Here is a 16,589-nt window from a genome sequence, read left to right on the forward strand (position 1 = left end):
CTGTTGCATGCTGACGTCCTGCACGTACAACGTGCAGGACATCAGCATGCAACAGAACGAAGACTTTTTGACTGCAGGCTGAAGAGTCAGCTGGTGGGATTGGGGTCCACCACCAGCAAAACCGAAGGCAGGTGAAGACAGGGAGGGTTCGCAGCGGGAGGAGGGGTCGAGAGGGTGGGAGGTCGTGAAAAGCGGCGGGTCAGCAAATGGGGGGGGGGGGGGGGTCGGCAATGGCGGGAGGGGGTCAGCAGCGCCGGGGAGGGGGGGCTAAAATGTGCCCCTCACCTCGGGCCCTGGACCCCCCTCCCACCGAAGTCTGGCTACGCCCCTGAATCAGCCCCCATATTTTTAGAATACTTTGTAGAATCTACCCCTAAAAGTAAAAACCCCAACATTGTACCAAATGAAAAAAAAAAAAAAAGCTCAAATATCCAACATTTTATAAAGGGAAGGAGTGATGCTTAACAGCTACTGAGGGTAACACTCATCACCGGTATTTTCATGTTTGCTCTATTTGAGGAATTAGGTTTTTCTTCCATTTCTACACTAGTTCCTCTCTGGTTTGAAATCCAAATACGTTCTGGTCATCAGCGTACACTTTTCAGAAAACTGATGTTTGAAAAAAAAATTTTTTTTTAAACGTGCCTCCGGTTCTCAGAGGCTCGATCCAAGACTCAGACTTGTCACTCACCACCCCCAGCTGTGCTTGGACCTGGTCCCAGTGATGAAAAGCAGAGTGATAACTGATCAAACCCCTAGTAACAGCACTGCCCCGGTTGTTCTATTGACCTCAATACAGACACGCTATCAGCTTGCACTCTTCAAGCTTTGATGGGGATGGGGATGGGGTGACTATTCCCCGACCTGCCCATTGAAGGTCTGGCCATGATAAGAGGTTCTGATTCTGTCACAGAATGATGTGTATTTAAATTTTACATGTGACAGAGCCTAATCCATAACCTAATGATGTGAGAATGTGTATTGGATATCAAAATATTCCACAAACATACAATTCTGTTTTCTTAAGCAAATATATGAAGAGAAGGATTGATGAGTGGACTAGGAACTGATTTTTGTCTTGTGTTTTATGGCTTCTAGTTGGAATTACCATTCTATATGCTATGAATTGTGATTTTTATCTTTGTAAGTCGCTATGGGCTTTAAGGTAGTAGGTTCTGCTAAATGAATGAATGAATGAATGAATGAATGAATGAATGAATGAATGAATGAATGAATGAATGAATGAATGAATGAAGTCTATCCTTATGGTATTTCCTCCTTGCTCCCTGATTCCAGCGCATGAACCACTGACCTCCTGCATAAAACCCCAGAGCGATGTCTGGCATAGTGAGCAAACACTGGTGCTTTACCTGGCACTAACGTCAGATGAATTGTTCGAGGGAAACGCTTTCCTGCGGCCTTCAGCCTCCGAATGGCTTCAATATACCTGCAGAGACAGATGGTGTGCAGATGAGAGATGAAAGGAAAGAAGACAGTTTTCAGCTCAGAGAACTGACTCGGTCCCCAAAAATACAGAGCAAAACTGGCACGTCATTTGCCGAACATGCTGAGAGAACATGAATGTGCTCAGACGTGTCAGGTGTTATTTATTGAAAGGGGACACTGTGCTCCTACTAATAGTGTCATTGGACATACGCAGAGCTGCACAGCAGTGATAAGTGTTCAGGCGCAGTATGTCTCTAACAAAGAGCAAACAAACTGCAGTATCTACTAGAGTTAACGAAAGGTAACCTAATACGAAAGAACACAAACTCTAGCTAGTATCGTTCAAAAGAGGCTGTGCTTTTAATCATCATTTGGAGAAATGCCCTCAGAAACCAAAGGCAAATTGCCAATGGTTTTGAACGCTATTGCATGATAGGAACATACACGTAAACAGCGCTTGATTTCTATCACTTCAGTTGACAAAATTGCTGACTGCTTCTCTCAGCGATATGAAAATGAACGCATCATCAAAAAAACTGCACTTAGCTTAATTCTCGCTTTCTTGATCCAGCACTGTCACTTTTGCGTTCAACCCCGACAAAAGGCTTCCTCAGGAACAAATGCTGAATAACGATGCTGAGTGGAACGCAAAAGTGACAGTGCTGGATTAAGGAAACAAAAACGAAAATTAAGCTAAGTGCCGTTTTTTGACGATGCGTTCATTTTCATATCACTGAGAGAAGCAGTCAGCAATTTTGTCAACTGAAGTAAGTTTTGGTTGTTCTTTAAAAGCATAAAAAATTAAATTAAAAAAACATTTCTTTGGAGTTTTTATAGCCCAGTGATAGAAATCGAGCGCTATTTCATATCAAGTGTATGTTCATATCATGTAATAGCGATGATGATTAAAAGCACAGCCCCTCTGAACGATACTAGCTAGAGTTTGTGTTCTTTAGTATTAGATTACAGTATGTCTCTACCCAAGAGTGGCTCGCTCGAGGTCATAAGGGAAAGGGAAATGGGACTTGATATACCGCCTTTCTGAGGTTTTTTGCAACTACGTTCAAAGCGGTTTACATATATTCAGGTACTTATTTTTGTACCAGGGGCAATGGACGGTTAAGTGACTTGCCCAGAATCACATGGAGCTGCAGTGGGAATTGAACTCAGCTCCCCAGGATCAAAGTCCACTGCACTAACCACTAGGCTACTCCTCCACTCCAAGGAGGTTGAACTTACGGAATGCTCAGCATTTAGATGAAAGCGCTTACACCAGCTCTAAGGCTGGTATAAATGTTCACGTCTAACTGCATAGGTGTACTAAGTACCTGCTTACACTAGTACCCCCATAAAGGAAAGTAGGAGCTTGCATATAGGTGCACCGTAACAGAATTCCCCTTCTGTGTCCTGCAACTGTGCACCATGCTAAGTGATGACACTGAAATTCTAGAGAAGTACTAGGGTGACACACTCGGATATTCTGACCGTGTACTTACTGAATGGTGACACACTTCATGTCCTGTGCGCCACGGGCATAGATGTTACCATGAGCGTCTTTATAGGCTGCAAAAGGATCATGACTCCAACACTCCTACAGTAATGCAACCAAGAAAAAGCCATCATGGGAGAGGCAGAGAACCTAAGGAGCACCTCCATTACATTCCTAGTCATATGACTTGCTGCAAGGCCATCGATTCCTCCCCTGCCCTACCTAGGAGGCCAGCCATCTTTCTCTGAGGCCTGCCATCTTTGAACCCAGCACACAAGTCTTCATTCAGTAAAACTCCCAGCTCAGGAAACACGGTAGAGTAAGGGTAAAGGGTCACAGATTTGATATATTGCCTTTCTGTAGTACAACCAAAGTGGTTTACATTTATTATATGCGGGTTCTTTCTCTGTCCCTAGTGAACACACAATTTAACTTTTTGTACCTAGGGCAATGGAGGGTTAAATGACTTACCCAGGATTACAAGAAACTGTGGTGGGAATTGAACTCAGTTTCCAGGTTCTCAGCCCACCGCACTAATCATTAACACTACTTCTCACAATAAAGGGAAAGGGAAATGGGACTTGATATACCGCCTTTCTGAGGTTTTTTGCAACTGCATTCAAAGCGGTTTACATATATTCAGGTACTTATTTTGTACCAGGGGCAATGGAGGGTTAAGTGACTTGCCCAGAGTCACAAGGAGCTGCACCATTTCTATACCTATCAATGAGCAGAGACCTGTGATTAAGTCCATTAGGATATGTGGAAATAAACAATAAAGAACCAAGTTGGAGGTTGAGACTTTTTTATTGGACTAACTTCATATTTCTTTGATGACAAGCTTTAGAGAGTTATCCTCTCCCCTGTTCACTGACCTGATGGGAGAGAAGAAAATTCTCAAAACATGAAGTGAGTCCAATAAAGAAGCCTCACCTCCAATTTGGTTGTTGCTCCTAATACTGAAAGCTTTCAAGAGCTACCACAAATTTTTCTCCATTCTAAGTTCCTAAATAAATTGTTGTAATTAATTTTCTTTCATTTTCCTATTGCAGAACAGTTCCAAGCTTCAGGAAGGCCTATGCTTCTTTCTGATGCAATACACTAGAACCCTAGGAAGGGGACCAAAAGGAACATGCACCTTGGGATATTTTCCAGTCTTCCTTGGAATGGAGACAGATGGCTCTGTGTGACGAACAGCATGAGTAAAAGAAAGAATGAGGGAATAAAGAAAAAACAAGACCAAACCAGGAACTACACAGGTAGCCTATCACAGCAGACTATCCACCAGGCAGTGAGTTTGCTAGTGCAAAATGGAAAAGCAGCTCAAAAGCACTGAACACTCCTGGGATAAAAGGGATCAGTAAATCCAACTAGTGCACACAAATGCCCACCTGCAATCTAACTAGAAAACTAGCCAAATGGATGATTTCAGATGCTCTCTTCCATGCTAGCTTTACCAATGTGCTCTGATCATTAATTTTCCCCAGGGTACCTGAGAATTTCAAACCTCTTGAAGCAGCTGAAATAGTTCCACCCTAGCAGAAAAGCAAGGAGGGAGAAGGAACAAAGAATACACAGTTATTCCCCTGCTCCCATCCGACATGCAACCAGACCCCAATTGCCTTGTACCTCAAACACCGGTACCACATCTGTGTGGGAGTTCAGGACAATGGATCTGAGACGCGGGTTTGTTCCTTCCCAGGTCAGAATGGTGATGACACGCCCCGGATACACCTGGAAGGAAAAAGGGAAAGTTCAAGAAAAAGGAAACATTAGTTCTTACCTGATATTCTTTTCGCCTTGCTCGGGGCTGGGGTAGTTGGGGTCTGGTGGTCCCATGGACCTCCAGCCCCTGTGTTTGACAGGTCTGGGCTGTCAAAAGCCCAGACCTGTCAAACAAGTGCCTCCCGCATTTCTACCCCATGATCAGAAGAGAATTGTGTGCTTAAATTTGCATGCAATTATCTCTGATCATAGGTGCGGTAAAGCCCCACGCTGTTCCAGCGCTATTGTTAGAGCACTGTTTGGAACAGCATGGGGCTTTTGATCAATCTACCCATTAGTTCTAAAGGATCAGTCCATACAAATGGGTTATGTCCATCAACCATTAACTCAAAGCTCAAGGTGAGTTATTCTCAGGTACAGTAGGTATTTTCCTGTCCTTGCAATACTTACAATCTAAGTTGTACCCATACCAGAGGCACAAAGGGTTAAGTTTCTTGCTAATTTATGCTATATCTGGTTCCTTGCAGTTAGCTTTAGCCAGTATTTGATAGCCAAGCAGTGAAAGCATGACTGACGGAAACAGAAATAAACTCCTACCTCTTTTCACCAACTGAAGAAATCCATACAGGAAGAGAAAGTTCAACTTGTGCTTGAGAATAACAACCCAGAACTATGTACACTAACAGAGCAACATACAACAGGGTGGGTCCTGGACTGATCCTTTGGGACTAAAGGAAAGAACTAGTTTTTCCTTCCATTACATCACCAAAAGGATCAGTCCATACGAACAGGATGTAGAAAAGCAATCCTTAGATAGGGTGGGAGCAAGACACCGCCACAAATTTTTTGTTACATTTGTACCCCGCACTTTCCCACTCATGGCAGGCTCAATGCGGCTTAAATGGGGCAATGGAGGGTTAAGTGACTTGCCCAAAGTCACAAGGAGCTGCCTGTGCCTGAAGTGGGAATCGAACTCAGTTCCTCAGTTCCCCAGGACCAAAGTCCACCACCCTAACCACTAGGCCACTCCTCCACACTCCACCTCAGTGCCAAAGGCAGACGCCACTTTCGCACCCAAATCCAAACAATAGTGTTTCAAAAAAGTATAGGAAGAGGCCCATGTGGCCAAGCAACAAATTTCTTCCGACGAAATCGCTTGAGATTCCGAAAAAGGACGTAGCAAGAGAGCGCGTAGAATGAGCCTTAACATTCAAGAGACCAGCCTTCCCAACAAGCAAATACGCCGCAGAAATAATATCCTTCAGTCATTGCGCTACTATAGGTTTAGATGCCTGCTGGCCTTTCCTAGAGCCTGAGAATAGGAAAAAGATGGTCTGAACGCTGGAAATCATTTGTAGCCTTCAGATAAGCACACAGGAGACCGTTTCACATCCAAAAGTAGGAAGGCGTAGTTCACACCATAATCCTCCCTCCGAAAGGACAGGAGGAAAATCATCTGATTGAGGTGAAAAGACAAAGCCACTTTCGGAAGAAAGGAAGGAACCGTGCATATGGACACATCTGTCTGCAAAAACTGCAGAAAGGGGATCTCTGCAAGAATTATCTTCTAACCGAGGAAACAGCTAGCAGGAAAACAGTTTTAAAGGTCAGGTTTTTGAGAGTAGCCAGAGACAGAGGTTCAAAGGGGGCTCTCTGCAAAGCTTTGAGTACCAAATTAAGATCCCATGGAGACAAGGCTTGTGCAGAGGGGGACAGAGATGAGTCACCCCTCGTAGAAAACATATCACATCAGGATGAACAGCAATCGAAGTTCATTACATGCGACTCCTGTAACAAGCCAAGGCCACCGCCTGAGCTTTCAAAGGGTTCGCCCAACTCTCAAAGGTTCTCCATACCCTGGCATAGGCTGTAGATGTGGATCTCTTCCAAGTCCGCAGCAAAATGGCTATGACGTCCTCTACATATCCGTTCTTCTGGAGCCAAACACTTTCAAGAGCCAGGCCAGGCCATAAGACCAAAACAGGAGGGGATCCTCTATGAGAACTAGACCCAGATATAATAGGTCCCTTGGACAGGGAAGGTGTAAGGAGGGGGCTATCTGTAGACACACTAGAGCCACATACCACAGGCGCCTCTGCCAGTCTGGTGGTACAAGAATCACCTGGCCCATATGTAAAGCTATGCCTCAGAGTTCTGCCTATCATCAGCCATGGCGGAAATACATAGATCAGCTCTGCCATCGGTCAAGGTATAACCAGAACATACACTCCCCAAGATCTAGCCTCTCTTCAGCGACTGAAAAAGGCGCAGGTCGCCATCAGATCCAGAGTGGGAAGGGCCAGGGAGGTGAAAAGTTCAAACACCTGGATAGACAGCTGCCACTTCCCTGGATCTAAATCCACTCTGCTTAGGTATTCAGAGCTCCTGCAATGTGAGAGGCCGAGAGAAGGGGAACATTCCCCTCCACTCAATGGAAGAGCAAACGAGCCTCTTCGTTCCCCCGTCTATTGATATAGGAAATTGATAAAGTATAAAGAGATATCTAAATACTTTATACGTGATGTATTGTGTTTTTTTATCTTTGAAAGAGGAAAAGCCTCAAATGCTAAGGAGCACTCCTTTGTTGATAACTCTAACAACCTTAGGGAGCCACCTTTCATTCATCATAGGCTAAAAACCTCCTAAATGTGAAAATTCAAGCTTGAACCTTCCTTATTAGTATCTTAAAGGTTCTAAGATGCACTTATCTTAACAGCCTTGTAGTCACATATCCCCGTCCACGGCCTGACTTCGGCCCGAGTTTCGATTTCTGCCTCAGGGTCTGTGGTGTCTAACGACTGTAACCAGTGCTGTAATTCAATCGGTGCTGCAGTTCCTTCTATCCGGATACTGCAGCCCTGATTGAATTACAGCACTGGTTACAGTCGTTAGACACCACAGACCCTGAGGCAGAAATCAAAACTCGGGCCGAGGACTACAAGGCTGTAAAGATAAGTGCATCGAGAGATGGGCGTCCTTCTCCCAGGGTAGCCCAAATCGGCATAATCGAAAGCTGATTTTGGGCGCCTTCAACTGCTTTCCGTCACGGGGACGACCAAAGTTCCCATGGGCGTGTCGGAAGTGTAACAAAGGCGGGACTGGGGCGTGCTTAACACATGGGCGTCCTCGGCCGATAGTGGAAAAAAGAAGGGCATCCCTGATGAACACTTGGCCGACTTTACTTGGTCCTTCTATTTTTATGACCAAGCCACAAAAATGTGCCCTACTCCCCCAGTGGTCACTAACCCCCTCCCACCCTAAAAAAAAAAAATTAATATATTTTCCAGCCTCTATGCCAGCCTCAAATATCATATCCAGCTCCATGACAGCAGTATGCAGGTCCCTGGAGCAGTTTTAGTGGGTACTAAAGTGCACTTCAGGCAGGCGGACCCAGGCCCATGCCCCCCCCCCCCCCCCCACCTGTTAAACTTGTGGTGGTAAATGTGAGCCCTCCAAAACCCACCACAAACCCACTGTACCCACATCTAGGTGCCCCCATTCATCCCTAAGGGCTATGGTAGTGGTGTACAGTTGTGGGGAGTGGGGAGTGGGTTTTGGGGGGCTCAGCACACAAGGTAAGGGAGCTATGCACCTGGCAGCTTTTTCTGAAGTCCACTGCAGTGTCCCCTAGGTTCCTGGTTGGTGTCCTGGCATGTCAGGGGGACCAGTGCACTACGAATGCTGGCTCCTCCCACAACCAAAGGGCTTGCATTTGGTCGTTTCTGAGATAGGCGTCCTCGGTTTCCATTATCGCCAAAAATCAGAAACGACCAAGTCTAGGGACGACCATCTCTAAGGTCGACCTAAATGTGGAGATTTGGATGGATGGAGGGGAGGGAAGAGAGGAGAAATGCTGGACATGGATTGAGGGGAGGGAAGAGAGGAGAAATGCTGGATATGGATGGAGTCTGCGTACTCTTTATCTTTTAAAAAATACTATAAATAAAAATCACAAAAAAATAAAGATTAAAACAAAAAAAACATAGATGATTAAAATAAGTGATGAATAGTTAAAGAAGATTCTGTGTGTGAAAAAATTACAATAAAAGTGTTGGAGGAAACATTTATCTAGGATCCAATATATTGATGGTTAATAGAAGGCTCCTAGCAAGTTTGATAAATAAGTGCCTACTAGATCGGTATATTACATTTAGGCACTAACACTTCCATCAGGTCTACAATGGGCATAAATGTTTGCACCTAAATACAGCACTTACACCACAACCAATGGTATTCTGTAAGTTGTGCGTGCAAGTGGGGTACATAATTATGCTACACCCACATGCATGCCCCCCACCCCCATGCACTTACGCACTAACCCTCTAATTCTATAAACTTGGGTACCCAACTTTACATTTCACATACAAAGTTGGGAGCCCAATTTATAGAATAAGGTTGGTTGTACACACAAGTTAATTTAATAATTGGCTATTCACTGGAGCTAACAGCTAATTGTTGGCTTAACTTGGTGTTAACTGGCACCAGGTGGCAGTTGCACATGCAACTGACTTTACTCACTATTCTAGAAGCTGCGCATTTGTCATGCGCAACTTCTAAGGGTTGTGGCTGTGGTAGGGCGTATCTAGGAGTTGCACACGCATTTTATAGAATACTTAAATTTCAGTGCCGTTTATAGAATGTACCCCTAAATGACCCAGAATACCGCTGAGTGCAGGCATCTTACACAGATGTGCTACTATCTTTAGGTGCCCTATTACAGACTGTGAGGAGGAAACAGTGTATAGGCAGAACTGACGAGGTGGTGAATGGGTGAGGGTTCAGGCACATTTGAGCACTTTGTTCATTGCTGGCCACTTGCCCAGTGGTTAAAAAGTTTCTGAGATATTTTTCACATGTTCATTTGTCTCTATGGCTTCTCACTCTGCTGAACAGAGGGATCTCATCCTCCCCCCAGACAACAGCTGGAATTTCCTGTGTCCCATAGGATGAGCCCATAGAAGTCTCTTACCACTAGGGCTTGCCCTGTCCTGCCTTCTCTCTACCTAATGCTGCAATAGAAAAGAGAGCCAGGAGCAGTGAGCCAGGTCTCAGATGAAATGCTCTGTTAATTCCCTTTAACTATTATCCTCAGTTTTTTAATCTTCACTTGCATACAAGGGCCACACCGAGGGTCCTAATGCACCGCTTGTGCATACATGGCATTACCCATCATCACTCGGATGACTTAAACTTCATCTTACCTCCACTTTCTGGCAAGCCAGTCCAAGCTCTTGAGCAATCCGCTCCAGGAAATGTATAGCTCCATCTGCAAGGGCAGAAAATCTTGCATCAGCACAATTAGCCATTAGCTTCTGCCTCACCTCACCTAACCTCCCCTGTCACCTCTCTCATCAGCTGCAAACTTTAACCACAGCCAGTCTGTCTCACAGCTGGGATGGGGCAAGATTTGCATTGTTCAATGATACTGCAATAGTAGCCTTCCACAGAGCTCTGCACATGTAATTCATAACTTGAAATACCCCCACCTTATTGTACAGTAAATCATCCCATTCCTTGGGCAAAGCATGTTAGCCCTATGCATTAGTGCCTATGCAGCTTAGTCCTAACCTATAGCGCCCCCTCCTATTGGATTACTAAGATCCATACACACCTCTGCCAGTGCACCTCAATCCCACCCTGCGACACCCCTTCCTATTCCATTATTAATATCCATACACAGCTCTGTCAGTGCACCACAGTCCTGCCTTGCTGCACCTTCTTCTAATGCATTAGTAAGACCCACCCACAGCTCTGTCAGTGCACCTCAATCTTGCCCTGCTGCTCCCCTTCGTAAGACCCATACACAGCTCTGACAGTGCACATCAGTCCTGCCCAGCTGCACACATGCTATTTCATATCTAAGATCCATGCACAACTGTGCCAAATCACCTCATTCATGTCTTACTGCATCCTCTGCTATTCCAGGACCAAGTTCCACATGCAGATCGACCAGTGTACCTCAGTCCTGGCTGCAGTACCCTTTGCTATTCCAAAATGCTGAGAAGCCATCACACTAGGTTTGTAAATACATATATGATCAAGGTACATGCTCACAGTCAGAATACTTTGCTTGTACTTTGAGAAGTTGCACATTAAAGGGAGAGGATGTCTATCCATCCATCTGGGTGCAGAGCAGAGCAGTGCATGTATGCACAAAGGAGACGCCAGGTATGGACAGCATCAAGGTACAGCCTGTGGTTGCACAGGAAGGACATGACAACAAAACTAAAACCTGAACAGAAACACTAAGAGTGATACATAATTAAGCTTTTATTTGAGAACAGAAGTTATGCTTTTTTACAACCTTGATGTTTTGTCTTATCTACTCTTAATTTTGATTTTACTATTGTTTCCTATAAACTGCTTAGATTATCTTTAGATTTTGCAGTATATCAAATAAATCTGAACCTTGGTCCTTGAGCCTCATCTGGGTTTGTTTTGTATAACAGCAAACGCAACCCACTGGTACACGAGCAATGACGGGGCCAAATGTCATGTCCTCGTGCTGTCAGTAATCATACGATTAAGGTGACCTCACATGCCGATATGCTTTTCCTTTATTTCTACAGACTCTTAAAGTGCAGCAATGCCTCTTGTATTAAAAACTCTCGTTTGCACTACATGGTTAAGGTTCATTTTGGGCCTCTTGCCAAAGTGCGCTAGTGATTCCCACTCGGCAATGCCAATGAAGCCCACTGAAATTGAATGGGCTTTGTCGGCATTGCCGCGCTAATCACTAGTGCGGTTTGGTAAAAGAGGCCCTTTATTTGATATACTGCCAATCACAGTGCACATCTAGGCCATTTACAATTATAAAACTAGACAGTAATAATAGATAATTCTTTGAGGGGGATGAAAATAGGATGAACACATTAGGAGGCCTAGGTTACACTGATTTAGTTGAAGTAAAGTAGGGAAAAAAGGCTGTAAAGAAATAGGATAGAGAAGAAGGGAAGTAAGGGGGCAGAGACAAGACAACATAACCTTACAAATGGAGAATGCATCGTAAGGCCCATTAGACTGGAGCAGTCCTGTGCCACCTGAGGGTTGCGCACTTTAGCAGCCATGCAAATTGGAATCATGGCCGCAGAAAGATTTGTGAGTGCTGCTGCTTTAACACGAACATGTAAACATCCTTCATGTAACACCGAATCACAAACCCCATATTAAAACCTCCTTGTGATATCGACAACCATAGAATACCATCTCATGAAGATTCAGATGAACTCTCAATGGCTCCTCAGATGGCCCTTGAGCACTGAAACTTATGCTCTCCGGGTCTTCTTCATAGGTCCATGAATCTTATACTTTTAAGCGTTTTTTATTTTTTTTTAATATAAACTTTTATAGAAAATTATCTCAATAGTTGATTCATTTATCTTAAAACTCTAACATTGCTATACAGTAGGTAGTTTGAGAACTGCCCTTAGTTGGGAAAAGGGTTCTTTAGAAGAACAGTTCTTGGGGTAACGAGTAGTCCTTAGGTAAGTAACCCCGCTAGAAGCTAGGTAAAGAAGTTTCGGACAAGAGTAATAGAAGATTGTGTGTTTAAAGGGAACAATGACTCTTCAGCACGTATGGACTCTGAAAGGTCATTCCAGACTGTTCCCTCTAAGCAGAGCGAGAGTCCTACCAATGGAGGGTGCTGTTTCACTATCATAATTTAAATAGGGACAGGCAATCTTTGCAGGACTCCAGGGAACCTGCCTGTCCCTAGCAATTGAAAACATAACATTGAAGCACTATCCCCCACTGGCAGCAATACAGTTGGAGGACTCCTGCTTAGTTTAGATGGAACAATGGTTGGGACTGGCATGAGTAGATTCCCAACATGCACAGAAGAGAGATGGAAGCCTTAGCCTATGTGCTGCAAGCGAGTACAACGCCCTACCTGGCACAAAGGGCTGTGTAAAAGCAGCCAAATAAGGGATAGAGACTTCTAACAGAATGCCATAGTGGCCAATATCAATAACTTGTGTCGATGAGATCTTGAAAGACCTGAGGAGGTGTCACGGTTGTGGCCGTGCCCTTATGTTCAAACCTACAGTTTTTCTGTACCTAGCTCTGTGACCTCTCCAGTCTGCCTTTTACTCCTATTGTTGTTCTTCCTGTAAGCCAAGCCTCGCTCTGGTCTCCCTACTTCTGCTTCATTTCCTGTTGTTGTTCTTCCTGTTAGCCAAGCCTCACTTTGGTGTCCCTGAAGCCAAGCCTCGCTTTGGTCTCCCTGCTTCTGCTTCATTTCCTACTTGTGACATCATCAGCCTACTCCTAAATAAGGACCCAGGGAGCTTTCCTACATGGCCTGTTCGAGAATCCTGAATACTGTCTGAGAATCCTGAATCCTGTTCCTGCCTTGTGTATTGTCATGCGTCTGTTATTCTGTTGCCTAGCTCCTGCCCTGTCTTGCCTATCTAGTTGTGCTTTGTCTTGTCTTTTGGTCTAGTCCTGTCCGGATCCAGTTCTTGTCCTTGTCTTGCCCTTTTCTGGACCCAGTTTTAATCTACTTCCATGTGTTGCCTTGTCTTGCATTTCTGGGTCCCAGTCCCAGTTTTAATCCAGTTCTGAGTTTTGCCTTCTCCTGTCTGGGTTCCAGTTCTGGCTCTTCGCCTTCTTTTCCTTGCCTCGTCTGGATCTGGTTCTTGTGTTGTCCATTGTGTTTAGTTACCTCTGTCCTGCCTTGTTAGGTCTGTTAGTTTATCTTAGTCCAGTCTGTTCTGATTCCTGCCTGTGCCAGCCCCGGTGATTTGTCTGCCAAAGCTCCGGCTTTGGTCCAAGGGCTCACCATTCCTGACAGTTGTGACAGGAGGTGAGCTCAACTTGAATTAGCTGCCCATTTTCAGAATAAAATATATAAAATTATTTGTTCTTGTAGCCCACAGTTATCCAAAAACAAATCTTGGTGCAATGTGGCTTACACAGTGATGTTAGAAGGGAATGCGAATAAACATTACATTCGCAGAGTAGTGTTTGCACCAATAATTTGTGTGATTAGTCATAATATTTCTTGAACAGATATGTTTTTAGTTCCTTTCTGAATTAAAGGTAGTTTGTGATGCTTCTTATGACCTTGGGAATTGAGTTCCACCATTTGGAACCCAGATAGCTGAACCCAACCATATAGGTCCTAATGCACCTAATGCATATAGATGGATTTGTAGATTATGTTTCTGCAGTTTGGTAGGTGAAGCAGTAGGTAGCTTCTGGTTCCCGGGTTTGCAAATCTTGATTATAGTTCAATCAGGTCTAACATGTAGTCAAGAGACATGCCAAACAGAATTTTGAAAATAAGCGTGCTAGCTTTGAAAAGTTACACTTTCACGTTTCGACTTCTTGAATATCAGTCTTGCTGCCGTGTTTTGGACAGTCTGAAGCGATTTTAGAGTGCTTTCTTCGCACCCTATGTATACTGGGACATTTATCATCGATTGTACTAGCAGCCAAAATAATTGTCAATCAAGGTAAGGTATACACAAAAAGTAGCACACGTGAAATTATCTTGTTGGGCAGACTGGATGGACTGTGCAGGTATTTTTCTGCCGTCATCTACTATGTTACTATATTATTTTTCAGGGAATTCATCAAGGAATTAACTTGATGGTTTCTTGCACAACAGATCAAAAACATTCACTATCAGATAAAAGTACAGGTAGGAATTAATTCTATTTCATTTTATCAATCTCATACATAAACTCTTTTTCAAGAAAATGATTCTTTGTGATATTTTATATTTTTCATATCACTTCAGCTCCTTTGAATGAACCAAACTTCAACCCTTCAGGTAAGTGCAATTTAGACAAACTTCAATTAACCTTCTCACTCTTATGCTTTTCTCACATCCCTCTTCCCAGAAGTGCCATTCCAGGTACTTGCAGATGGTTTACTTCGCTGAAATCTGTCTTGGTATGGACTGTCTTTCTTGTAACGGTGGGACCCTTCTCTTCACTTCAGCTTCTGCGCTGACTCAGGAACTGTGACCTACTACTCTGAATTTAAGCAACTCAAAAAAAGAGTCTAACCTCCTGACTTTTTGTTACTTATTAAAAAAAACAACAACACTTTCTGTACGAAAGAGAGATCACCACTTGAGCCTCTAGCTATATAAAAGAAAATTAACTAAAAAAAGTCTTTATCTTAGGCACCTGTCTTATTACTTTTAACCCTGAACTAAGAAGGACACAGGCAATCCACAGCATTCACACTCACTCTGTGTTCACACCTGCGCTAAAACACCTGAACAACTTCTTTAAATCAGGCCCAGTTAACTGAAAAATATCAATAATAAAGAAAGGAAGAGCAAGAAGTTACAGTGAAGACTTCAAGGACATAGACACAGAAGCAACATCATGAAATATCTCTTCATGGAAAGGGTACTGGATGCAAGGATTGACATCCTGGGGGAGGCAGCAGAGACGAAACCTGGAGAATTCAAGAAAGTAGGGGATAAGCACAGAGGATCTTTAGTTACATAAAGTGTGGAGAAATCCAAAAATCAATTGGCGACTACAGCTCTGCAGCAGGATGGGAACTTGACAGCCTAAATGAATCTATCATCATAGTCTATGTTTCTATTCAGCCCAAATAGGACATGTAACTCATACCTAGCAGCTATAGTTAACATCCCAATGCAGAAGAGACCCTGGCTCTCCCTTTCACTCAGAGGAAGGAAAGCAGCAAGCCTGGACCTTCCTTCAGTCCCACAGCAAAAAGAAGCGAGTCTCTCTTACAAAAGCAGTCTGGCTTACCATAGTCTGGCTGCGGATGATCTGTCCGGATCCTCAGATAATCCCGGAAGCACGTTGTGGCTGGATTTTCTTGGAGATTCAAGTTCTGCTCTTCCAGCTTTTGTGGGCAAGTCTCGGGCAACATTCTTGTCTTTCCACTGGTCTGCTGTATCCTGGCCAAGAAATACAAGAGATGATAAGTAAAGAATCTCCTTCCTCCTCCTTTCAGATTCAGGAAACTTTATCATCATGCCAATTTGTACACACTAACAAAATAATCTATAGAGAAGGTAATTTAATACAGGGCTCCTAGACAGAAAAAAGGCAACGGGATTCGATATACTGCCTTTCTACGGTTACACTCAAAGCGGTTTACATATTGGGCTGAATTCAGTAAATGGTGCCCAAAATTGGGCGCTAAAAAAATCTGCACTAAGCACGATTCTATAAAGGTCACGAGCCGTGTTTAGCGGCGATTCACATGCCTAACTTTAGGCACCAGACTTACGCCTGCTGAAACCTGGTATAAATGCTGGTGTTCAAGTTAGGCGCGCTCAGGCTGAATTCTATAAATCCAAGCACAACTTTTCGGAATGCCCAGACATGCCCCCTTTTGGGTTGTGTGTTAGAAAATTTCGGTGTGGATCTTTATAGAACTGCACGCAGGCAGTTGCATAGGCAATTCCAAATTATTGCCAATTAACACCAGTAATTGTTAGCAGTCAATTATTGCTATTAATTGGCTTGTTACCCAATCTAGTTTATTTATTTGTTACATTTGTATCCCACATTTTCCCATCTATTTGCAGGTTCAATGTGGCTTACATAGTACCGTAAAGGCGTTCGCCAAGTCCGGTAGAGGAACAAATACAATGTGATGTTAGGGTCGAGTAAGGTAGGTATGTTTCAGGCACATTAGGACCAAAGATAGGGAAGGGCTAGCTAGAAGGGGTGCTGGTACATCTAGGGTAAAATAATAAGCTGTTTGTCCAGTTAACAATTCACAGCCAACTGCTCAAAAAATCAGGGCTGGTTTTAACAATGAGGCAGCCTAGGGAGCAGCCTAGAGTGGCATCTTCTAAGGGGCAGCAAAGAGCTGCTACAGTCAAGGTAGAACCCTAGGTCATGACCTCTACATAAACTTGATCTTTTAGCTGCAGGGAGGGTGAGCACTTTTCAAATGCCTTTTAGAAATTGGCCTTATGTAT

General features: G+C 43.9%; 1 protein-coding gene across 11 annotated transcripts in view; it reads right to left on the reverse strand.

The window, feature by feature from the left end:
• Positions 1–16,589, reverse strand: part of ACY1 (aminoacylase 1) — a 74,623-nt gene that overhangs the window by 39,314 nt on the left and 18,720 nt on the right. For all 11 annotated transcript variants that reach the window (XM_030205860.1, XM_030205861.1, XM_030205865.1 and 8 more), the window contains 5 exons: positions 15,403–15,554; positions 9,862–9,926; positions 4,565–4,669; positions 2,943–3,037; positions 1,371–1,447 (listed from right to left, as the gene is read on the reverse strand). In XM_030205860.1, coding sequence (XP_030061720.1) covers positions 1,371–1,447; positions 2,943–3,037; positions 4,565–4,669; positions 9,862–9,926; positions 15,403–15,554 — 494 coding nt within the window. The remainder of the gene's footprint in view (positions 1–1,370; positions 1,448–2,942; positions 3,038–4,564; positions 4,670–9,861; positions 9,927–15,402; positions 15,555–16,589) is intronic.

This window comes from Microcaecilia unicolor, chromosome 6, assembly GCF_901765095.1.
Source record: "Microcaecilia unicolor chromosome 6, aMicUni1.1, whole genome shotgun sequence".
NCBI classification, from domain to species: domain Eukaryota; kingdom Metazoa; phylum Chordata; class Amphibia; order Gymnophiona; family Siphonopidae; genus Microcaecilia; species Microcaecilia unicolor.